General features: G+C 47.4%; 1 protein-coding gene across 6 annotated transcripts in view; it reads right to left on the bottom strand.

The window, feature by feature from the left end:
• Positions 1–25882, bottom strand: part of EXD3 (exonuclease 3'-5' domain containing 3) — a 298691-nt gene that overhangs the window by 197882 nt on the left and 74927 nt on the right. For 3 of the 6 annotated variants that reach the window (XM_027666967.1, XM_027666971.1, XM_027666968.1), the window contains 3 exons: positions 8923–8987; positions 4274–4444; positions 2859–3026 (listed from right to left, as the gene is read on the bottom strand). The exons of 1 other annotated variant lie outside the window; for it this stretch is intronic. In XM_027666967.1, coding sequence (XP_027522768.1) covers positions 2859–3026; positions 4274–4444; positions 8923–8987 — 404 coding nt within the window. The remainder of the gene's footprint in view (positions 1–2858; positions 3027–4273; positions 4445–8922; positions 8988–25882) is intronic. 2 more of the 6 variants (XM_027666969.1, XM_027666970.1) reach the window with 2 other exon arrangements.

Here is a 25882-nt window from a genome sequence, read left to right as displayed (position 1 = left end):
CCCTTCCCACACCACAGCCCCCAGCACCCAGAGCCCTTCCCACACCATGTTCCCCCAAAGCCCTCCCACACCATATCCTCCTGGCAGCATGGCTGGGCTCTGGCATCACTGGTACAGCCCAGGTTGAGGGCAGCATGGAACCATGGCTGGCTTTGGAGGGATTCTAGGAAGGGGACAAAGCTGCTACACTTCACCTGGAACTCCCTGAGTGGGAATGCTAAACCCTCCCATCTCCCCACACTGTGGGGGCCATGATGGGCAGAGCTGGGAGCCCCTCACTCTGCTCCCAGTGCCTGGCACTCCTCCAGCAGCTGCTCACTCCACTCACAACAGGATGGATAAACCCCCAAATAGCCCAGACATCTCAAACCCCCACTTACACATCTCTGCTTTTTCCCAAGCCGCCGTACCCGCTGTTTTCCTGCATCCCGGGAGCACTAGTGCCATCCACTGGCCCAGCAGGTGCCTCCTCACCACAGCTGGAGCTGCCAAACCAGCACCGAGTCACTCCACCCGTGCCATCGTCCCGGGCCTGGCACCGCCTGGGCACGGCTGGGCACCCCCCTGCCCCCTGTCCCACCACTGCCCTCCCACAGTGCCCTGACCCTGCTCAGCCTCCCGCCAGCTCCACTGAAACCAGGTGCAAGGGAGGGCTGGATTCACTTCAGAAACAAATAACTGCCACGGCCATGCCCACAGAGCTCTGGGATCTCATTTGCCAAAGGAAACTTTCTCCAAAACCTCCATGAGGGAAGGGAGCCTTAACCCTCTGGGCAGAGATGTGGAAATCCATGGTTGGCAAACCACAGACAAAGGGAATAATCTTCCCTAAAATAAGTCCTGGAACCACAGACTGGTTTGGGTTGGAAGCACATCTCATCCCATCCCCTGCCATGGGCAGGGACACCTTCCACTAGCCCAGGTTGCTCCAAGCCCTGTCCAACCTGGCCTTGGACACTTCCAGGGATCCAGGGGCAGCCACAGCTTCTCTGGGCAACCTGTGCCAGGGTCTGCCCATCCTCACAGGGAGGAATTTCCTCCCAACAATTAATTTACATTTCTCCTCTTTTAGTTTAAAACATTGCCCCTTGTCCTATCACTTTCTGCCCGTGCAAAAGTCTCTCTTACTCTTTTTTATAAGCCCCTTTAAGTACTGAACTGTAAAACACCCAGTGTCTTATTGCAAACACAGCAAGAAAATAATGGCAGCCAGGACTTGCATAGGTTTCTGTCCTTTCAGGTGAGAGACTGAAGAGCCAAAAATCCTACATGTGAATCTGCTTCACTGCTCCAGTTGAGAGATGAGGAATAGCAGGATGGACAGACACCCTCAGCCCACTGCAGTGCTCAGAGCCTGAGCTCCAGGTTGTTTGGGGTTATTTTTTGTGAACTGAGGTATGTTCAGTCCCCAAGGGCAGTAAAAGATTTCCTGTTATTTTTGAAGATATTTCTATTCATCCGTCTGGTAACAAAGCAAAACTAGAAGAAAGTTATGGCTGAGAGTGAGAAGCTGTTGAGATTTCCTGTTCTTCACACTGGGAATGAGCAGCAAATGAGCTCTGCTGAGGAAGAAAGAACAGAAAAACAATTCCACAAAAAAAAATTACAGCTTTCCAAAACCAGATCTAGAAAGAACTTTGTTTCTCATGAAAACAACAAATATCTTTGGAGCCATGAACTTAAAAATCCCACTTGAATATAGTCAAATCGGACAATAGTGTTACAACTGTCAAACACATTCAAAACCTTTTTGAGCAAAAGAGTGAGTCTCCAGCAGCTACCTGGGAATTTTGAACCAAATACAAAATATCTTTGTTTCAGTATTCAAAGAAATCAACATGAATGGAATTCCAGGATCTCACTTGGGAATTCAGCTTTACAGAAGAACAGGATTTTTAATACTGCCACTTGAGATTTTCCTTTTGCTAAACAAGATCAAGCTGTTCTACACTATCCAAGTGAACCACCTTCCTGGGAGAAAAAGAAACCTATAGTTTTTGTCTTTAAAACAGAAAGATCATAGAATGGTTGGGAGGGTCCTTCAAGACCACCCAGTCTCACTCCCTGCCATGGGCAGGGACACCTTCCACTAGCCCAGGTTGCTCCAAGCCCCGTCCAACCTGGCCTTGGACACTTCCAGGGATCCAGGGGCAGCCACAGCTTCTCTGGGCAGCCTGTGCCAGGGCCTCCCCACCCTCACAGGGGAGAATTCCTCCCTAATATCTCATCTAAAGCACTGGCACTATTGTAGTTTGCTCATGAGAACGTGAGAACTCCCAAGGCCACCAAGGTATATCCGTGATGCCAGAGATGCTGCAGTGCTGTAACCCCAGGGTAGAACACACAGGCTCCTGGGTGCAGTGAACTCCTGTCTGGATCAGTTACACAGTTTGAATATGAGCCTCACTGGTAAAGAGGCTTCAAAACTCCTCCAGCTGAGAATTGAGGTTGGGGCAATCACTGAGTTTTCCAAGCCCTCTGGCAGCAGGCAGGCTGGAGATAACACAGCAGGTCTACGACTGCCTACTAAAATCCTTTCTTTTCTTGCTATGGAAAAGGAAAACAAAAAAGAACACAACCATCCCCTTAAATTCTCTAAATTAAACCCTATTAACCTATTACTTTCAAAGGTCAGAGAAGGAGGGGAGGGAGGATTCCCTGGCATTCTGTACTCAGCCAGCAGAAAAGCTGAGGCTGGACATAGCTCCTGTACAGGGGAAGAGCCTGCTAAGCTGCAGCATTCACAGCGTGCAGCTGCTGGGATGAAACGGAATTCACATTGAAATGCATCCAAAAAAAAGGACACAGACATTCACAGAGAGCTGGGAAGGTAAATTTATTTGAAAGACATGACCCACCTCTTTGTAATCGCCCTTGAGATAAAGATGACTGACATGTTCAAGCAAATAGTTCCGGTCTGCTGTGTGGAGCTGGTAAATGCTGATCAGGGGGTCAAGCAGATTAGCTGGGCACTGGGAGAGCATTCTGAGCACACGGGCCTGCAGCTTCTTCAGCTCGATGCCAGACTTGAAAAAACCAAAACAAAAATCAAACACGGGTTTAGTAAAGATGGCTGAGATTCAACAGCAGTGGGAAATGCAGCTTGTTTAAACAGAATAAGCCAATTCCTTTGGAAGGGATTCTCCAATTTCCCCACGGAGTCTGCAAGCACAAATCAGAACAATATGATATACGTTATTTTCACAGCATCCAATTCAAAAACATGAAGAGTTTACGGGATAATTCTGCAGAAGGGATATGGCCTTGTGCAAAAGTAAAATCTGAAACTGGAAAAATGCCCTCTGAACTTGCACAGCTCTTCAGAAATTCTCCTCTCTAGTTCTCAGCAGAAAATCTTTGAATCCAGAGACTCCCCTCCAGGGAGATCTCACCTGTCAGGCATAAGAATTCCATTTCACTCCCAGGCTTGCTCCTGTGTGCAAGAAGGGCAGGAAAAGCAAAAGCACCATCAAAACATGCACAGACACAGGTATTAATCCTTGTGTTTCCCACATGATCATTCATGACATAACAATTTCCCACACTCGTGACACAGGAATTTCAGTGGCAGTAGCACTTTGCTGCACTTTGTAGATCTTGTAATGGCAGAGCTCAACATCTAACCAGAGCCATTTGGAAAAATGTGAAAGGAAGCAACACAAATATAAAAGCATCCTGCAGTTCAGAGCCAACAGCTTATAGGAAAGAGAAAATCTCTTTTCCGTATAGGTCAGAATATGTAAAGGCAGAAGGAATGGTAAACATCAGGAAGTATAATCTGATGACCCAACATTACAGAACTAATCATTTGGCTGCTGAAAAGGCAGACTGTTCCCATTTTCTGCATTCCCACCATATGGCAGGAGTTAAGCAATCCTACAGTAACTGGCTTCTATTTGCAGAGCTGGAAGAACACACAGAGCAGATTACTGCAATTGGGTTTATCCTGACAGCAAGGATGTGAGTTCCAGTGGGAGAGCCTCCAGCCTGGAAAGGCTGCAAGATCAACGCTCCATCGAAGTGGTTTGATCTGGAGAGCTGGAAAGCCCAACTTGGGAAGGGAAACAGAGCTCTGGCATCACAGCTTCCAATATGACTTCATTTTCAGACCAGCATGCCACAGACAACAACATCTCAGTAAGAGTTTCACACCTTGTCACACTGTGTATAAGGCTACAGAGAAGATGCTGGACTATGGAATAAAGTGAAAGTGGAGATACTTGAGGCACATTAAAAGCAGTCGCTCTCTCCTCTCTCCCAACTCTGTTCTAACCTGTGGAACAGCAGGATGCTCTTTTATCCAAAGCTGCAGCTCTGTGGTGATGTAATACCCCAGGGAATGCCCTTTCCCCTTCCAATCACTGCTGTTCTCCAGCATGGCCAGGAGTCCTGCCAAAGGGTCCTCCAGTCCGGCAAAGCCCCGCCTGATTTCTTCCTTGAGCTGCTGAGATACAAAACCACATTGTCACGTACAAAAAGATTAGTGAATCCTCCCTTCCCCCAGCTGAACACAAAGCTTTATTTTTTTAAATTTAATCTATTCAGAGAGGTAACTGTTGCTATTCAGCCACCATCCGCGCCTCCAGTGACTTTTCATGTCATTACAGATTCCTTCATGGCTCACTGCACCTCAAACCCAATGGGAAAAGCAGCAATTGTCCACACTAATTATCCCATAAAGACAGAGAAGTTGTTCTGTGGGGCAGACAAAGGGGCTTGGGATTTGGGGGAGGGGGAGAAAAGAAGAGAGCTGGAGAGAGGGGTGTTATTAGGAAAATGGCAGTACCGAAGGTAGAGAATTGGGTTCAAAAACCTGCTCATCTTCTAACAGACCTACACGAGCACAGTGTATATGAACCTCCTCATTCTTGCACCACAAACTTGCACATTTGACCTTATCCCCACTTCAGCCACAATGGCTCCTCAGCGTAATTGGAATATTTGGGAATCTCAAAATAGTTTGGATTTTGCACACAGGGTCAAAATGAATGAAATATCTGAGTTCAAACTCTGTCAGACTGCCATTCTCCAAATCTGTGCTCCTGTCCCCAAACCTCCCTGAGCAGGGTATTCTCTGCTGACCACCTACAGTAGCCCCTGCATGTCAGGCATCGCACACCTCCGAGAGCCTAAAGGCCCTGCAAAGGGGCTTGGAACATGGGAAAACTCCATGCCATAAATCTTAGGAATCCCAGGGTGATGTGTTTAGAAATGTGAAGGAATTGGACCCTCACTTTGTGAATGTTAATAGGCTACTTACTACCCATCTGGTAGAAGTGATAAATTAGCAGTACTGAGCAATATCTCTATAATGTTTACATTAGAAGTAGTTTCCAAGGAGCTGGAAGGGTTGGCAGGGTGAGGAAGTGGCATCCTCAGTACCCACACAGGACCTCTCACTGCATGGTACATGCACCAGCGTGGAGGAGGGCAAAGGCAGAGACAGAAAACAAGAAATCACTGAGAGCAGCTGCTCTCTTTCTTTTCTGCCTAAAAAGCCAAATCCAAAAGATGCTCATTCCTGCTGCAGCCAGCACTTGTAATTTACTGTATATCATGGCCCCAGTCAGAGCTTCCAATGGAAACAACATAAAGTTTGAAGAACGACATGGAAAACAAAAGAAAATCTACAGAAAATCTGCCAATGAATTTGTTCTTTTTATTCATAGACAATATTTACTGGAAGACAGTCATTTTCCAGAGTGTCTTTCATGTCTGGAAAAACCACAGAACCTATCGTTTACGACAGAAACTGTTTCTTTCTCACTAGACTATCAAAGGCAGCATGAAAAAGCTGATGACTAACAAAGATGTGACTTCAGATAAGAGATTTCTCCCTGCAAGTAATTTTCCCTGTGGTAAGAATTCACTTCAACTTCACTGGGAGATACAGCAGAAGGCAAAGCCGAGCTCTTATCCAACCACAAACATCCAATACAACAGCCAAAGGAAAACAAAGCAACTTGCCAACTCAACTGCACTGCTCAGAAATGGCTTTTTTCCCCCCAAAGCCCCACTTCAGCACATTCAGAGCTTCCACCACACTGCTCAACTCCTCCTTGGGCTGGAGTCCGAGTCTGGGCTCCGGCGGGCTGGGTTCCAGCAGACACCAGGTCCTGCTGGCACGGGCAGAGCAGCTCCCAGCACTGACCCCACTGCCAGCAGCATGAACTGCGCTCATCTGGACTGAATCTGGCCTTGGTACCAGCCAGGCCAGGACAAGCTGGGAAAAAGCCTCCCTGCAGCCCTCGGAGCAAGCTGAAGCCTTCAACCATGAGGTGTGTAGTCTGAGGGGGAAAAGCAAAACCAGAAAGGGCATGAGACACCCAAATCAGAGAGGAAAGAGTGCTGTGCTCCCTGGCTCATCCCTCTGCCAGAGAAGGATTCCTCTCAGACATAACTGCCATTTCCATTTCAATTGATTCCCATGGCAGGGAATGCTCCTTGGGGGATTTCTACAGCCTGACAGATCATGGGAATAGGAAAATGTTGCTGATGCTCAAACTACACACTTCTTCATTCAGCTTTGGTCCCTTATTTCCAATCACACAGCTCCAGGCAGTCTGTGGATGCTTCCTGGTTATTCCAGAACCGTCTTTCCTATGTAGGAAATGACCATTTCTTATACCCACGTTCCAGAACTGAGGTCATGCCAGTTCTGCAGACACTCTCCTGCCCATGGTCACTGATTTGAGACCAAGGGCTGATTCTCCCAAGTTCACAGACAATATTCACTTACAGGCACACACAACAAGAGGCAAAGAAGCTCCTGCCATTTTCCTGGCAGTGGAGCAGACTGAGTTGTATTTAAACCAACTTCCCTCAGTTATTTGGGCTGGACATTGGGGTGGCAGCAGCAGCACAACACTCCTGAGCTGCACAGAGAGGGCAGGGCAGCCCTGCCCCTTAAGAGTCTACACTTGCTGTGGGTGCATGGCCCTAGGCAGGGATCAGCCCATCTCAGTCACAGCGTGACCAGCATATGTCAGAACCCACTGGGACATTCCTGCTGAGCTTCCCTCACCAGCTGGTTCCACCACAGGCCTCCTCATCGTTCCAAAAAGGGTTCACTGGGGGTCAGAAATGCATCCTCCAGGTGGAGAAACATACTCCTGCTGTGCCAGCACCCCCACAGCACTGCCTGGAGGGGGACCTGCAAACGCCACTGGGGAGCTGCAGCCTGCATGTCCTGCAATGCCACATCCCACTGGAATGACCAACACAAGAAAGACATGGACCTGTTGGAATGAATCTAGAGGAGGCCACTAAGTTGGTCAGGAGGTTGGAGCCCCTCTGCTCTGGAGCCAGGCTGGAAGAGCTGGGGGTGCTCACCTGGAGAAGAGAAGGCTCCAGGGAGACCTGAGAGCCCCTTCCAGGGCCTAAAGGGGCTCCAGGAGAGCTGGAGAGGGACCTGGGGCAAGGGATGGAGGGACAGGACACAGGGAATGGCTTCCCACTGCCAGAGGGCAGGGCTAGATGGGATATTGGGAAGGAACTGTTGACTGTGAGGGTGGGGAGGCCCTGGCACAGGTTTCCCAGAGAAGCTGTGGCTGCCCCTGGATCCCTGGAAGTGTCCAAGGCCAGGTTGGACGGGGCTTGGAGCAACCTGGGCTAGTGGGAAGTGTCCCTGCCCATGGTAGGTTGGAATGAGATGAGCTTTAAGGTCCCTTCCAATCCAAACCAGTCTGTGATTCTGTCTTTCTGTGACCATTACAGAAACAAACCAACTGAACACATGGAGCTGTAAGTGTGAGTCCTGGGGATCCTCCAGCTTTTCCACCTCCTGCAGGAATGCTCTGGTGTTTTCTGGCCAACGACACGTCCATGGGAGGCTTTGTCATTTCCAGAGTATTTTTCTTCCCAATCCACACACAGATCCCAGGGTACCCAGTGCAAAGAATTTTGATGATTACCCTTTTCTACTGTTGTTTTGTGGGATTAACTGACCTCAAGACCTAAAGGATAATATTTTTTTCCTCCAACTGTAACAAAACTTGATGGAAAGCTCAAGTCTTTAGAGTTGCTGAGCTCAAATCTCCCTTGGTGAGTGACCATTTGGAAAGGCACCTCTCACACTGGGTTTCCAGTTGTTTAATAATTTCAGCTGGGAACCACAGACTACCAGTAATGGAAAGTCTAAGTGCAGCAGATGAGGACAATGACTAAACACTCCAGACACCCAGGATGGAGCACGTACACCAGGTCCTCAGCCATGCTGGCCATTCCACACAGGACACATTCCACGTGGTTATGTGGGGAGATGCAGGGTCCTGGGTCTTTTAGAAAAGAAACCATCTCAGCTGTGAACCTGCCTGAACAGTGGAGAGTTAAACATGGGAAACCCACCACTCAGCCAATTCATCTACTGGTTTTGTTAGTTTTCAAGCTCCAAGATTTAGATGAAATATATTTTACTCCCTAACAGAAATCTCCATGTAGAGCCCATAGGTTGCTATATAAAAATACTACAGTAATTTTAGCCAAGGAGTGTAAATTCACCACTCTAAAAGGCAAAGACAAACCAAATCAGAAAAAAAAAAATACTTTGAATAGGAAAGCTTTGATATCATTCCACTTGGCAAAGAGCACTTCTCTACCGACTTCAACCCTCATTTTTTTCAGCTACTAGAAGTATTCTTCCCCCTCCCCGAAGATCCTCCATTTAATGGACAAAAAAGTGTTTAAAACAAAACAAAAGCAACTTTGATTTTTTTCCCTCTGTAACTCAGCCCTGTAAACTCCAGCTCTTTTATAGGAGCCCCTGAGCTGCTCCACATCACACAGAGTACCTTTTCTTTTCACTTGTAGCTGCAAATGCACAGGCTCTTCCCCTGTGTGCTGGAATGAAAGAGTAGTGAAGGATTGCAGGTCTGACCTGTGCCTGGACATGCTCTGCATGTCACCGAGGGGGCTCAGCCTTACCTTCCTCAGCTCTTGCTTTGTCCAGAGAAGCTGAAGAGTTTTCAGCAATAGGAGTGGGTCCTGGCCTGGAGGAGGGGGAAGAGAGAGAGAAAAGGAGGGAGAAAAACAAAACAAAGCAGATTTATTGGCTCTGTAGAGGCAGCCCAGACACACTGGGGTATTGTTTCACCCGAGAGAAATCAGCTACTCCGTGCACTGTGCTGGAAACCACCAACCTTCCAACTGCCAGTCAGGATTAGAGTGCTAAACCCCTGCACTCCAAACCCCAGCAGACTCACAGCCATCACCCATGCACGGCTTTAACTCAGTACCCCCACCTCCAACACTGCAGAGCTGTGCTGGTGCAGTCACAGCTCAGTCCTGCTGCTGCTCCTCACCCAGTCCACCCCCACCCCCTTTTCACACGAAACAAAACGGTCCTGGAAGAGAGAACACCTTGCACAGGTCAGGAAGGGTGATCAGCACACAGATTTTTAGGGAATGGCTCTGAAGTGTAACCTCATGGCAACCTGGGGGTGGAGGAGGGAGCGGGTGAATTTGGGTGCTGGAGGGGAGAGTCTGTCCTTGACAGGCTGGACTGGACACAGGCTGAGGGATCTGGGCAAAGTGGTGTCTGAGGAAGAGGGAAGATGAAATGCTGCTGTGATTAGTGGCAATGCTAAACAAAGAGGGATCCAATATTTTGAAAGAAGGTTATTTGGAATTTTCCTCTTACTTTTCACCTAGTTATTGTAGAACTTGAAGTCAGTTGTTCTTTTGTGTCTATTATCATTCATCATACTGTTACTCATCATGCCAGTATTTCTGAACCAATTTTTTAGGAATAACTCATTTTAAAAGCAGTAACATGTTTGATATTTGATTCTATTTAATGCACAATCATTTTCTTATGAAACCATGACTCAGAATATTCTGAATGAAAATCGTCTATGGCATGAACAGTTTAAATGTGAAGAATGAATTTAAAAATCTGAATGAGCTCTCCAAAACCACTCCTTCTCGTGTACCTCCTCTTATGTTTTCATACAGCCAAAAGAAAATGTTAAACTGAAAAGGAAGCATTCTTTCAATCACCTTTTGTGTTTTACAATTCCTAAAGAGCTCATTTCCAAATGCCAGATTTCATGCTCAGTATCCCATCACACTTCATATTTCAGGTCACAAAAAACTTCCTCAGCTGTGAAATGCTCTACTTCATCCAACTGAACTCTGAGGCACTGCATTTATAAAATATTTCAAGTAGCAAGCTGATTACTGGTTGAGCCAAGAGTATGATAATATTCCCATTATCCACTAACCTCTGGGAAACACCAGACAAATTAAAAATGCCACATTTACAATTCATAAGATAATATTTTCTCTCATCTCTGGTTGTTCTGAACTCTCCAAACACTGGCAGTTCTCAGCTACTGCTCCTCCTCTGGAAAAAGAAAAGGCTCTTTTTACACCAGGACAGAAGAAAAGCCAGATCCCTACTCCCCACTAAATTAGCAAATTACAGTCAAATTCAACCCATGTGTGTGTGCATATCTGCACACTCTCCTTTTGGCCTAACTCCCAAAGAAATTTATACACACACACAGGAAAGAAAAACTAGAATGCAATGCAGTGTGTAACCAAATACACTGTAAATCTGAGCTGTAATTAATGCAGGGAACAAGCTGGAATGATACAGGAAATGAGAGCAGTTAAGGAGAGCAGTGTTTCACTTCAGATACAGCCAATAATTCAACTTGTTAAAAAGCTTTCTAAACCTCAACCAACAAACCCAGCCCTTTTCTTACTGACTTTTTCCTGCCTTACCTCCCTGCAACTGAAACCCGAACTCACTGGTTTGAAACACACAGACCGATGGAAACCTCTCTCCAGTCAATGTTAACCAGCTCAGTGTGGTGCCAACATGGCCCTGAGCAGGCACAGGTATATGGGGCACCTTCCCCTCCCCAGACCCTGGCACTGAATGCACCCAGAACTCAGTTGTGTCCACAGACCCCACCCGGAGCACTGTCCAGCTCCAGGGTGCTCAGCACAGGAAGGACATGAACCTGTTGGAGCAAGTCCAGAGGAGGCCACAAAGATGCTCCAAGGGCTGGAGCCCCTCTGCTCTGGAGCCAGGCCGGGAGAGCTGGGGGGGAGAGGGAGACCTGGAGAAGAGAAGGCTCCAGAGAGAACGGAGAGCCCCTTCCAGGGCTGAAAGGGGCTCCAGGAGAGCTGGAGAGGGACTTGGGACAGGAGATGGAGGGACAGGGCAAGGGGGAATGGTTTCCTACTGCCAGAGGGCAGGGGTTGAACAAGAGAAACTCTAAATAATCACCTGCTGGTGACCAAACAGGGCTGCTCCTTTCTTTACCTGGTAAGGCTTGTAAGGATCTAAGGGTGAAATATAGTCAGAGGCTAAACATAACAAAATAACCCACATGCAGCAGCTCCCAGAGCCAAACATGAACGGGACAGCAAAGCCACATCACGCCGTCGTCTAATCCCACCAGAGAGGAGGGATGCTGCAGTTCATGCTGGATTTTGAGCTATTGCATCCAGTTACTCTCCAGCTGAGACAGAAGATGGAAATGTGAAGGTTCACATAATTTTGTCTCCTGAAAGAAATGAACGATTCATTTGTTCTGTGTCCTGCAGGATCTCTTTGGAGGACTGGCCTCCTCATGGTTCTCCTGGCACCCATAAACAAAAAATTAGTGTCTTTGGCATTGATGAAGAATTAATAACTACTGCTATATTCCCACTGGAATACCAGACAGGTTCCTGCTCATCCACATCGCAGAAGGAAGCAGCAGTAAACTAATGCCAGGATATCCAAGGAAAAACAACAGGACCTTACAGGGAATTTCATAAGCCTTCCAGACAAATCTGGAGAGCAGGCAACTGCTCCAGACACAAGGGAGTGAGGAATAAATACAAGGGAAGGAGGAATAAAGCAAAGAGACTGAAAACCAAGTGGTCAGAACTGAACCACAAGTGCACTTGGGCTTGGCTCAGGACAAGAACAAGGCAAGGATGGGGCATGGCCAGAAAAACGCCTTCATATGTCCCACCAAGAACACCCAGAATAGCCACTGCTGAAGAGAAGTTAAATCCTGCAGAGATTCCTACATCCTGAAGAGATATCCAGCTATTAGCAAGGGACATTCAATGAGCAAAATAAGCAAAACACGGATGTAAACCAGTAAAAAACCCCAATGTGGCAAGACAGAGAGATGAGCTGTCCCTGCTCCAGCTGTGAGCAGCAGGGCTGGCCGGGTCCGCTACTGCAGCAGCCGAGACGTGTCTGAGGCAACTGAGCCCACCCCGTTTCTAGACCAAGCTCCAGAGAGAGTGCTCAGTCTGACACTGATCCTTCCCTTCACAGCTCCAAAAAAGGGGGTTGCAGACCATAAAACACCTGGTAAAGCCTCACCAAAACAAGATTAAAGAATGTTGGTGGAGATCTCAAAAAGACACATCTGTGCCCACTCCATCAAGACACAAATAACTTTGAGTTTTTCCTCTGAGAGTTTCTCCCAATAGCATGTTCCCGTTTTAAACATTTTGACATTAATATATTTCCTCTCAACATTTTTCATTCTGAAAATAAATGAGCTCTGCCCTGAATCTGGTACCAAAATTGGAGGAGCTGGTAAATCAAATGTCTTCCAGTTCTCAAGATCTGTGGTTACATTTCAAAACCATATAAACCACAAGGTTTATATTTCTGAGTTAGAGAAGTGCCTTTGAGGAAAACCATAAAGTACTTTCTGTTCATTCTCTCCTTTTCCTTTGTGCATCCATCACCCAGACCCTGCTGTGATCACAACAAAAGCGGTGTTCACGGGCTGGTGAGGTAGCACTGGGTTTGCTGGTGAGGTTTGCAGGACATCCTTGCAAAATTCTGCTGCTTTACCACCAGTGCTGCTGAAACAGCCTGGCAAGAGAACCCCATGTTCTGACTGAGGCTCCTCATGTCTCTCACCTGAGGCAAGTGAGGCATCCAACCCCAGAGGAGGAATTTCCCAAGGAAAAAACCTTCTGAGACTTTCTCTTTGTGTCTAAAGCCATTAAATGCCCCCAGATGTTGAGATCTGGAAGAATTACAGTCAGCAAAAGAAAAGATACAGAATGAAAACAAAAGCAAAAATAAAGCTCAAGTGACTAAAATGCAGGATCACAGCCCCCAAACTGCCACTTATAGCTGAAAGTCATGGACAGGAAAGGTCAAGAATAAAAAGCTAATTACAGAATCACAGAGTCATAGAATCTTCTGGGTTGGAAGGGACCCACAAGGATCATCCAGTCCAGCTCCTGGCCCTGCACAGACACCTCAACAGTCCCACCCTGTCCCTCAGAGTGTTGTCCAAACTCTCCTGGAGCTCTGGCAGCCTTGGTGCTGTGCCCACTGCCCTGGGGAGCCTGGGCAGTGCCAACCACCCTCTGGGGGAAAAACCTCTCCCTGAGATCCAACCTGACCCTGCTCTGACACAGCCCCAGTTGTTCCGTGGGGTCCTGTCCCTGCTCACAGGGAGCACAGATCAGAGCTGCCCCTACAATGATTATGTTTTCTTTAGGCAGCCAGATTACACCTCTGCCCTGCAAGTTAGTGGGATTTTAATAAATGTTTAATGGAATATCCAACAAATCCAACCCACCCAGTAAACAATCAGTGAATTTTTACTATTACTTATTGCCTTGTATGCCCTCTGCCCCAATAAATCCCTGAGATATGTTCTCTGTGAAAACTCCTGTTCATCTCTGATATATCTGAGATATTTTTCAGAAAGGAAAACAAAAATTTGAGACATTTCTGTGTCGCCCCCAAGGGCAGCTGGTCCATTTGGACTTAAAAACTCCAACATATCAGTGTACAGGCGATGCACAAGCTGAGAGTTTGGGTGAGCAGAGTCCTTCAGCCAGCTCGTGTTCCAGCAGCACGATGGGTGCACCCACACTGTGCCCATTAAATTACAGCTGGGAACCAACAAATACTGTGTTATGTAAGAACCAATCAAAGTCTCTGATCAAAACCTACTCTGTCTCAATTTTGTTCAGAAGTGGCTGCAGCTCACAAGTGTGTGCTGCTTTTGCAGAACAACACGCTGAGAGGGCACAGAAATAATATCACTTTGATAATGCAAAAATGAACGGATGCATTTTCTAGGGATCAAATTTGAATCTTTAAGGACAAGCTGATTTAACTAAAAAGGCACAAAATTCCTCCACAGAAATCCACAGATTGTGACACCTTCCAGGTGTTCTCGCTGTGCCTCCTTTTCATGGGCACACATAATATAAATAAACCTTCCAGTGGTTTTTAAGCAGTTTTGAGCTTGAGAAAATGACGCCGTATGGAACGTCTCCTAATAATGTGAAATGACATTTAAAAGACACAAAACCAATTCTAAAACATGCAGGTATGTGCTCATGCATTGTAAAAGTATGGGTTGGAATTAAAAAAACATACAATAAAGAAACAAAAGGAAAGGGCTGTGTGAATCGAAAGGAAGTAGGAAGACTTGAGAAAAAACAAGTATAAGTGAATATGTGGGTGTTAGCAGAGCATGGCAGTGCCATTCTCCTTTTGCTTTGTGGGAGGCTTCTTCAGTGATTTTTGCTTACTTGGATTTATCCCAGGGCCTGGGGAGTGATACCAAACGTGTCACATATCCACGGATGGGTAAAGATGTCCCACACACCAGAATTAATGGTCACCAATCAAAACAGGTATGACACAGATTATTTCAGAGTTAGGAATATGCTGTCACAGCAGTTCTTGGTCCTGCCACGTCATCCCTCTCTTGTACTGAAGAATCACCTTTAAGAACCCTCTCTTAAAACTGAGGTTTCCAGCAAACCTGAGACTGCAATGGGGAAATCCCTTTGGAAACAGAAATTACAGCAGTAGAACCCCACACTGCTGCTCCAGAGCATCCCTGGGAAGCCCGCTCCTGCTGCTGGGCAAATCTTGCTTATTCCTGTATCTTTTGGAGTAACTTCTTGTGTTTCCATCCTGGGTATATCCAGTAAAAGCCTGTATTCACACGTACATAGAACGTTTGGTGTTGGGAGGGACCTTAAAACTCACCTCGTTCTACCCCCTGCCATGGGCAGGAACACCTTCCACTGGACCAAGTGGCTCCGAGCCCCATATGCAATTCTCTTCTCTGGTTTCACAATGAGGAGAGAGCAAAGGGCAATTAGTGCATCAGAAACTGCAAAGGACAGAGGTGGGATGTGGGGTTTTTTGGAAATTTTTTTGGGGACACATTTTTCTCAGTTGGTCAGAACCTGATGGCTGCAATACCCCAGCAGTGGGTTTGTCGGCATTGCTGCTTCATCCCCTTCGACCTCCTTCCCCATTTCTGATGGAGAACATGTGTTCTAAATGACATTTAATGCCACTGCTGGAAGTTGCCTGTATTTCTGCAACAGTGCCAAGGTTCATATTTCCTCCTTCACCCACAATGAAACAAAACCTCTACCTGCTTTGCACCCTTGTCGGCTCAAGGGACAGGGGGGACAGTCAGTGCTCCCTGCAAAACCATGGCACTGAACCCATAGTTATGGCCGGGAGTGGAGGGAAGAGGGAAATAACAATGTATTTCCCCCATAAAGAATTAAAACCCAAACAATTTAGCAAGCAGACAAGAGGCAGAGCTCCAAATTACCGCAGAATCAAGGTAAAAACTTGGGTGGTGAACTCAGGAACTCGGAGGGTGCTGAGGCCCTGGTACAGGTTGCCCAGAGAAGCTGTGGCTGCCCCTGGATCCCTGGAAGTGTCCAAGGCCAGGTTGGACAGGGCTTGGAGAAACCTGGGCTAGTGGAAGGTGCCCCTGCCCATGGCAGGGGGTGGGACTGGATGGGCTTTAAGGTCCCTCTCAACCCAAACCACTCTGGAATACTATTCTAAGAAGATCAGTGCCAAAGCAAGGGCTTTAGTAACCCTTTGGGAAGGGCTGTGTTTCCCTGCATCCCCAGAGCACAGGTTGCTCCAGTGAGGGCTGTGCTGTGGGGCCGGGATGTGCTCAGCATGGGGGAGCAGGTGCCTGCAGATGCTGCTGGGGCAATCCAGGACCCAATGCTCACAGCCCTGTGCCCAAATCAGCACCCAACAGACGTGCTTTGAAGGCTGGGAAAGTGAACATGGACCTGGGCAGGCAACGCACCTGAGCAGTGTCCACCTCAGCTTAACAGTCATAGAATCACACACTGGTTTGGGTTGGAAGGGACCTTAAAGCTCATCTCATTTCTATTCCCTGCCATGGGCAGGGACACCTTCCACTAGCCCAGGTTGCTCCAAGCCCCATCCAACCTGGCCTTGGACACTTCCAGGGATCCAGGGGCAGCCACAGCTTCTCTGGGCAACCTGTGCCACGGCCTCCCCACCCTCACAGGGAACATTTCTTTCCCAGTATCCCATCTATTGCTGCCCTCTGGCAGTGGGAAGCCATTCCCCCTTGTCCTGTCCCTCCAGGCCCTTGTCCCCAGTCCCTCTCCAGCTCTCTTGGAGTCCCTTTAGGCACTGGAAGGGGTTGTAGGAGGTTCTGATCAGACCTGTCAGTTCACACGCACTGAGGGAGTCGACAGCTCCTGGACACCTTCTCATTCCCAGTTAAATTGTGGCTGCTGTCTTAAGGGAGGTTGATTTTTTTTTTCAGGGATATCACTCACATTCCAGTAACACCATGATCAGGAAGAATTTCCAAGGCACCTTTCTCCACCCCCGCATGTTACTTTTGAATGTAAACCAGCACTGTCTTGGGGATGGAGAGGATTTTCCCTCACAAGTGTCCAGTCCTATTTCAGATGCACCTGCACCAAGGGGGGCAAAGGCTCTTCAATACTTTCTCTTGGCAGAATCTGTTTCTTAGGGAAAATAGTTATTTCCAGGAATGATAGCACTTTACTCCAAAGAACACTTTGATTAAGGAGTAATCACTTGGTGATTTATCCCAATCTCCACTGACTGCAGTGATGAGTCTCCCACTAAGGATAAAAGCTCCCAGAGGTATTCCCTGCAGGACAATGGCTCAGGTAGCAGTGTCTGCAGGGGCAGAGGATCTTCCAGGAGAGCCTGATACATTTCAGTGCTAATTACACCCACCACTGAATCCTCCAGTGCCAAATTTACAGGAGGATTGGATGTCACAAAACTGTTTCATTTCAGAAACAATGCAGTGCTCTGCTTTAGCAGCATTTCCAGAGCTCCAAAACTCCCTCATCATCCGATCAACTTCCATCTCATTCCTTCACTGCCTCGGACAAAAGGCAAATATGCTTTAGAACATCTAACTGTGGGTTTAGCTTAAATCACACAGCAACGAAATGAAGCAAGAAGGCAGGGAGAGTCCTTCTTTATGTATGTCTGGCTCACTCCAGCCTTGGCTCCATTTCCAGTTTCAGCCGCCGCTTTCTCATCGGCAGAGCTTTGAACTCCACCACACCGAGCCCTTCACATCTCGGAAGGGAAGGAACCACACCAGCTACCACACTCTTAAAGTGCTCACACCACACACCTCCCCTGTAATTTTAACATTAAAGATAGAGCCTTTTGGGAGGTCTGTGAGTTTAGGTTCACCAAAGAAAAGGCATTTATTACTTGTTCCTCCAGCTCTTCATTCACCCATTTGGATTCCCCTTCTGCACTAATGCAGCCAGTGGGAGGATCTGCATCAGACAGGAGGGGAAAAATATCCCCTAATGCATTAAGTTCATCACTTGTTATCACCTGACTATGAACATCAGCTAGTTCTCAGCCACCAGAAACCTCCTTTAAGATGAAGGGTTCCTTATTTCTGCATTTATCAGCTTGCTCTGATAAGTTTCTCCCAGCCCTGAGATGCTCTTTACATGACAGTCATTGACTCCTGCTTGCCAAGAGAGACCTGGACACCCCTGCAGCCTCTCTACAACAGACGAAATTCCCCACAGTTGCAATTGGTACTGAAATAAATGGGCTCACATCACCTAATGCACTGCCATGAGCTGGTCCAGACACCACTGGGAACTGGAGAACTAGTTTTTGTTTTGTTCATAGTCCAGATGGAAAAGTCAGGTCAGCCTGAAGTGATTCCCCCTAGCCCAGGTTCTGTGCCTGGATTGAAAGCAGAGGCAAAGCTTCATTCCAATCCAACTGAGACAGTTGTTTCACTGAGCAGGAAATATTTTGCTTGACTTTAGGGGGAGATCAATATCTAGAAGCTTATGTTCTGAGGGTTTTTTACCATCTTTCAGAGAGACCGGATTTAACAGAAACTTCTAATTCAATGATGCACCTTCCATGTAGGACAGCAAGTTACAGTCCAGCAATTCCTCAGCTGAGTCTCTGGTTTGGATGTACTCTATTAAGGAAGCAATTATATATCATAGAATTAGTCCTACCAATTGTACTTTCTCTAATATCCTTGCAAAAGCTTATCACAAAGCATAGAATCTCAGAATGGTTAGGGCTGCAGTCGGCCCTGCAAGCAATGCTTATTTCGTGTTTCTCATTTGGTTCTTCCAGAGAACAGCCAGAATTCCTCAGGTGCCATTAGTGAGCCTATGCTTTCCTGGGATCACTCTGTTAAGCCCTACCTTGGTCTATGCTGCTGACCACATTGTTACTGAAAAGTCAGAATTAGGAGCTCAAACAGAAATATGGTGGAGAATGAGCTGCACAGGTAGAACACTGAGAAACTGCTGGAGAGGAGAAAGGGAAATGAAGGACAGTGGGCAGAGCAACAGTGCATTGAAAGCAAGACAAGTTTTTCTAGAAAAAGATCCAGCCTTTCTCAATGGCAGCAAAAGTCATTCTGTAACTAAGGGCACGAGAGATCCCTTCCATTCTGAGAAATCTGAGTTATGAAAACATAATAGGAACCCTCAGCATTTGGCTCACGCATGCTCGATTTCTCAGTGAGTCAGAAGTTCACATTCTTCTACTGCAGCCTCCCAACTGAAAACAATCCCCACACTTCAAGCACAAGAATAATACAGCACACATATGCTTTTTATAAAACAATCCTTACAAATAACCATGGCTTTTGTTTTCATAATGGCTAAAATTCATCATTTCCCCCCCAAAAAGCACAGATCAAACAGAATGCACTCTCATTAAAAGAGAAGGCTCACTTGGCTGAGCACCACAGCCAGTAACATTACCCTCTGATTTTCTTAGTGCTTTTTGTCAATGAAGAGACAGGAGAGCTGCTCCCCAGGCTCTCTGGGGCAGGAAAGGCACAGAACAACCCCATCCCAGTGCTCCAAACAAGGACCTTCCTCCCCCACCTCACATCAGCCCTGAGGACACTCACAATCTTCTCCCACCCAGTACATACCCACAACACCACAGAATCCCAGACTGGTTTGGCTTGGAGGGGAGCTTAAAGATCATCTCATTTCACCCTCCTGCCACGGGCAGGGACACCTTCCACCAGCCCAGGTTGCTCCAACCCTGTCCAACCTGTCCTTGGACACTTCCAGGGATGGAGCAGCCACAGCTTCTCTGGGCAACCTGTGCCAGGGCCCCACCACTCTCACAGCCAACAATTCCTTCCCAATATCCCATCTAACCCTGCCCTCTGGCAGTGGGAAGCCATTCCCCCTTGTCCTGACCCTCCATCCCTTGTCCCCAGTCCCTCTCCAGCTCTCCTGGAGCCCCATTAGGCACTGGAAGGAGCTCTCAGGTCTCCCTGGAGCCTTCTCTTCTCCAGGTGAGCACCCTCAGCTCTCCCAGCCTGGCTCCAGAGCAGAGGGGCTCCAGCCCTTGGAGCATCTCCATGGCCTCCTCTGGACTCCAGAGCAGCTCCACATCCTTCCTGGAGGCAGCTCTGCAGATGGGATATCTCCTGAGCAGAGCAGGGGAGTAAAATCACCTCCCTCACAGCACCTGGGCACCACACATGGCACAGGAGTAGGGGATGCCCTTCAGAGCTGGTGCCAATTGAAGAGATAAAAATGAAATCCCACCAAAGAGCTCTCCAGCTCTGGGACATCCTCACAGTGCCTGAGATGACGCAGTCTGGGGGTCACTGCACAACAGTGAAGGAGGCCATCTAACACTGTCACTCTGAACACCATGTGTGTCATCACCTCAGACAAACAGAGGTCATCTGGGGACACTTTCAATGTGCCCTGGGCAGACAAGAAGGACAAGTGCAGCTATTTTTACATAAGTGGCAATTTAAAAATAACACCAAGAAATTGCTTTCTAGGCAGTTAATGAAATCTGACTTCATAAAAGCCTAAAAATGTAAGCATTGTAAATCTTTTGCAAGTAGTTGGCAACACTGTCAAATGGTTTCCTCATCTGTCATGGGCTCTAACCTCAGTGTCAAGGGCTCTTGAGCACCAAGATCTCTGGCACAGGGCTGCTGGTAGCCTGGGCACACACTGGAGGGGAGGACAGCACTGCAGTCCCTCATTCCCTTCCAGTTTCACACCCTCTCCCTCCATCCAGCTGAAGGCCCTGAGCTCTGTGATCTCCGTCCTACCCAACCCAGGGCTTGGATTCTTGTGTTCAAAACTGTTTAAGTAAAACCCACAGTTTCATCACACAGTATTCCTCTTCCTCCAAAAAATCAGCCAAGCTATTTTTACCTCCTTTAGCCACCAGCTCCACGCATTTTTTCAGTGATGAAGAGAATTGGTTTCTGTTCCCATAAACTATCTCAGTGTTGAGGGAAGGGTGAGGAGCAAGTCACCATGTTCCCAGAAGGAGGACAATAATCAGTGCCGTGGAATGAATCATTCCTCACATCCCACTGTCTTACCAACCTCCTCAGCCCAGGAACAGGAGGATCTGGCACAGTCAGGGTGCAAGTCTATGTATGTCCTACACTGAGCTAATGGTACATCCACAGAAACTAAAATTCAGGAGTTTAAAAACAACATCTAAAACATCACTCCAGACAACTAACCATTTCTTCTTTCAAGTTTACCAACCCTGCAAAGGGGAAGAAAGCCAATATTGTCCAGGATAAAAGGGGGAACTTCTTATTTACATAAGAGACTGAAACTGCCAGGAACAGTAGCAGCCCCAGTGGACTGAAGTGCAGTATGGGAAAGAAGCGTCAGATGCAGAGTACTACCATAAAGCTAAAAGGAGACCTGTTTTTTCCCCTCCAGACACCTCTGGAAATAACCAAGTTCTCAATCTAACAACCTTTAGCTGTCTCTCCTTAGTAGTTTCACATGAAAAAAACTCAACTGGTAATTCTAAAAAGCTGTAGTACATGTTTTGCAGCTATCCAACTTTCTTTTTAGATCAGTAACAATAGTCTGATTCTTGTTTAAATGACATTTGCACCTTTTCTTATGCCAGTTCCTCACTTCTACATCCACAGATCCTTCCTGAGGCTGTGTGATGTGTCATGGTGCTGACCCCCATCAGTGCAGACCAGGGGCCAGGCCCTGTACAGAGCCAAAAGTGCTGCAGCTTCACCCTGCCCAGGGCAGTGGCAAAGTTCCCATCGTTAGAAGTGTTCAAAAAATGTGCAGATGTGACACCTGGGGACACGGTGACATGTTTACTCAAGTAAACAAAGTGGAGAAGATCCATCAGTCCAGGCTGAGTCCATCTCTCCACAGGCAGAGGGAAGTTGCTACTTTGCTTATGTTGAACAAAATAATGGTAAAATTCCTATGTTAAAAGAATTCCTTCTTCTTCCAATAGCTAATGACATCTCAGAGTGGAGGTTAAAACTCTGCCTCCAATAGAATCACAGACTGGTTTGTTGGAAGGGCCTTTAAAGATCATCTCGTTCCAACTCCCCTGCCATGGGCAGGGACACCTTCCACTAGACCAGCACTGATACTCAACATTATCAGAGAAAGCAAGAATCTTCAAATAACATGTTCCTCACCCATATCTCTGCTGCTGCCTTTGGAAATCCCATCCTGAGGTGCCAGGAACTGCTCCCAAATGTGCCTCAAATCCTGAATCTGCTCCCTCTCCAGGTCTCTCTTAAGTGGTTGCAAAACAGCCAAATGCTTTTCCCTGAGCCGGCTGGCCCAAACCATTCCCTCCAGCACATGGCACAGGCATCACACATGGGCTCAGGTAAAACCTTGCCCTGTACCTCACAGGGTGCTCCCACTGACCACAGAGCTGCCTTGGAGCTTTTCCAGTTTCTAGCACTAAAAACACAGCCAAACAAAAGATCTCACTGCTGCTTAACATAAAAGTAGCGGTGGCTGTTCACTTCCAAAATTTATAGCTGCACTCTCTTACATAAAATAAACCCCCCTATTTTTGAGAGGTCCTGTACATTTAAGTTATAGCTGTGGGGAGGTTAGGTGGAAAGGCCAGGATACCTGTCAGCTCAGCACCAGTGTGTTTGGAGCGATTTGGTGGTTTCCATGGCGATGGGGAGGGTAAGGGGCTGCCTGGTTCCCGCTCTGGCTGACGCACATCTCAAACAATCGCTCTCTTCCTGTTCGTATGGCTCAAGAAAAACAGGATGCTGAGAGGTGTTTATCTGAGAGGGTGAGATAAGCAAGCGCACTGCAAGTTCTGAGAGTATAGGAGGTCACTAGTGAGATGTTATAGATTTTCTGGGTAAAAAAAATCCCACTGCTGCTGTGCTGAATGTGATTAAATTATGCATGGAAAGATCCTTTCCCTTGGAACCCACAGGAAACCCTGAGGAGCTGTTATATGAGCCGTGAATACCAATGGAAAGTCTTTTTAATGTGTGGTACTGAACAAAAACGCAGGAACAGCTCCCTGGGCAGTATCTGCCACTCCCAGAGAACGGGGGCTGTGACGGTCCTGGGGCTGCACAGGGAGGCCAGGCTGCATCATAACATGGCCTGTGACCACAAGCACCAGCTCACAGGCAATTCTCAGGCCTCTCACCCAACCTGAGTAACCCCTGCAGGCACTTTGCAGCATTTTAAATGTCCACCAGTGCCTGAGGGGGAACCTGCCCACTCCTCATCCCAACTCCATCAGTGACAGAACCTGCACTGTGCCCAAATCACAGAGCACAGTGCGGGGCTGCAGTCACTGCTGGTCATTAATTACCTGCCCACTAATCACCACGAGCTGGTACAGCCCAGCAGCACACTGGGGTTCAAAGCTGAAAACCAGGCCCTGTCCAAAAAGCATGACAGCATTGTCCAGGGGTGGTTCTGGAGCAGGGGAAGGCACCTTCACACCCCTGCTCCTGTCACCCGTGTGCACCCACCCAGAAACATCCAGCTGCAGGACAAAGCCATGGTACTTAATCCAGGAGCTGGTTGGACACATTGTATGTGACGTGGGGTCACAGTGGCTTTAATGTATCCTGTTCATTTAGGAGAAGAGAAGTACTCCCACAAGCAGAGAGAAAGGACAAGGTTTACTTAGACACAGGTACATTAGAAAAACCTAAAAAAGTACAGCTCAGCAAGTTAATTCCAGAGGCTGCCTTGCTGTGGTGGCAGGAAGAGTGGGGTGTTCAGCAACAAAGCTGGAATGGAAAAGTGAGAGGCTGTAAGTGGGACATCCCTCTGTGTTTCAGGGGATATTTGGAATATATATGTTGCACCAAGGGAGATTTAAGTTGGATATTAGGAAAAATTTCTTCACTGAAAGAATGGTCAGGCACTGGCACAGGCTGCCCAGGGAAACAGTGGAGTCACCATCCCTGGAGGGACTGAAAAGCCATGTGGCACATGGGGACATGGGTTAGTGGTGGCCTTGGCAGTGATGGGGAAATGTTGGACTCAATGATCTTTGACGGCTTTTCCAACTTAAAGAGTTCTGTGATTCCACATAAACCACTCAGAGCAGGTTTAGATGGAACTAAACAGAATATGAAGGAGAAGGACAGCATGTGTCAGCCTGGCTTCCCATGGGCTCATTCCTGTTTGGGAACTACGAAGGACTGGACTTAAAGTCTTCTTGGTCTTCAGCCTCACAGGAAAATCAATATTGATAAATATTGATTATTATCCAAAAATTAGCTGTCAACTGTGAAACAAGGAAGCTGAGCCATCTTTCACATACTTATCTGCTCATAACTTGGCCTATTGAAAATGCACATATAATTTAAAATAAAATATTCATTAAGGCCTTTTGCATGTCATCATATCCTACAGAAGACCCAGACCACTCACTACAGTGCACCCATCATTCACAGGGCAAATTGTGCCAGACACAGGACCTGCCACCACAGACCTGCTGGGAACAATGCTGGGGTTTGGAGGACCTCAGCCATCACAGAACCATGTGGGCACATGGTTAGCATAATAATGGTGTAATAAAGAATGCAAAAAGTCTTAAAAATGAGCACAATCAGATATTGAAGCGAAGGATAATTAATATGTGGAGTCAGTAATCGTTTAAACAAGTGAGCAGCAAGGAACAGAGCAGGAGGAAGTGTATGGGAACACCTCTCCAAGGAGAGCACCAAGCACTGCATGGGATTAAGGATCAAAGTGCCTGTGCACTGTCACACAGCCCCAGTCTGAGAGGGCAACACACACTGAGAGATGTGCAGACTGCAGTGCCTACCTTCAGCAATTCTTCATGCTACCTGGAGTATCTGCCAGCCAGGAGCTGCACAGACTGCATAGAATCAGGGAATCTTGGCATCGTTAAGGTTGGAAAAGACCTTTAAGATCATCAAGTCCACCATCAGCCACATTCATCACTAAACCATGTCCCCAAGGGCCAAATCCAAACGTTTTTTGAATGCTTCCAGGGATGGTAACTCCACTACTGCCCTGGGCAGGGTTGCCTGTTCCAGTGCTTCACAACCCTTTCTGTGAAAAATATTCCCTAATATTCAATTTAATCCTCCCCTGGTACAACTTGAGGTTGTTTGATGAGCCATTCTAGCTTGTAGCTGGTTCAGCAGGGAAGGAGTTGGCTTTGGACCTCTGGGAGCACTGAAGCAACCCATTAGGAAGGCTGTACTTGCTCCACTGGCAACACAAAAACATCACCCCATTGAACACAAAGCCACATACACAACCTGACCCTCTCCATGAGCGAGTGAGCTGCAGTTACCTAAAGCCCCTCCCAAGTGGTTCCTCACCTCCACTGCCACTTTCTTTATTTCAAAGACATTTGAAAAGGAGATCTTTGAAATCTCCCTATGGGACTTACACTCAGCCAAGGATGTCCTGATCCCTCAAATGCAATCTCTTTACAGTCCTCACTGGGACCACTCCAACATTTTCTTGCAAGTCAACAATGCCACCAAGACCTTTCAAAGCGGCACCTTAGGCTCTCCATTACAGGGCAGGAAGATGATGCACTTCTTCCACACAGGGAAGTGGAGTAGTTCACCCAAAGTCTCCCAGTAGAATCCCTGAGGAAGCAAGAACCTGAGGAAACAATTCTGATCTCCCTCATTTTCCCATCACTATGGATCCATCTGTTTGAACAAACACTTCTCATTCATTCCAGCCTGGTATCAGCACCTCTGGAAAGCCAGTGCCCAGCTGAAGGCACAAGCCCTCTGGGGTGTCAGGGGACACAGGGACTCTCCCCATGAGCTGTGCCTGAGTCACTACAGCCTCCTCTCACCACCTGGGGTTCCAGCTGCACCAGTCCCTTCTTCTCAGGGCTACCAAAAACATCCCATCACAATTAGGAATCAGTTCTCTAAGAACAGGTCTGATTCCCAAAGCCCTCTGGGAAACAACAGGTGAGCTTTGCTACCTGTGTTATCCATCCTGGCAGACAGAGGGTAGAGCAAATCTGCAGGAGAAAGTGCATTCCTACTTACTTCATGTAAATTTTGTTTTCCCAGTTGGTGCACATATTTAAGGCAGTATCAAAGGAACAAAATGGGAACCCAATCATTGTCTCTGGCTTGGCTGGCTTACAGATCAACTCCCAGCCTTTAATTCTAGGAAGTGAGTGACCGCGAAGCCTCCTGACAGCCAAGGGCCCCCCTCTTTCCATCTGACTCCCTGTTTGTCTTGGAAGTAGCCAGGTTAAGGCTGTCCCATTCAGCCTGTAGCAGAATGCAAGGCAGATGGAAAGAGGAAAAGACAG

The sequence above is a fragment of the Corapipo altera genome, unplaced genomic scaffold, assembly GCF_003945725.1.
Source record: "Corapipo altera isolate COAL_440 unplaced genomic scaffold, ASM394572v1 93, whole genome shotgun sequence".
Classification (NCBI taxonomy): Eukaryota; Metazoa; Chordata; class Aves; order Passeriformes; family Pipridae; genus Corapipo; species Corapipo altera.
The sequence above is the reverse complement of the archived record's forward strand: the minus strand, read 5'-3'. Positions and strand labels throughout refer to the sequence as shown.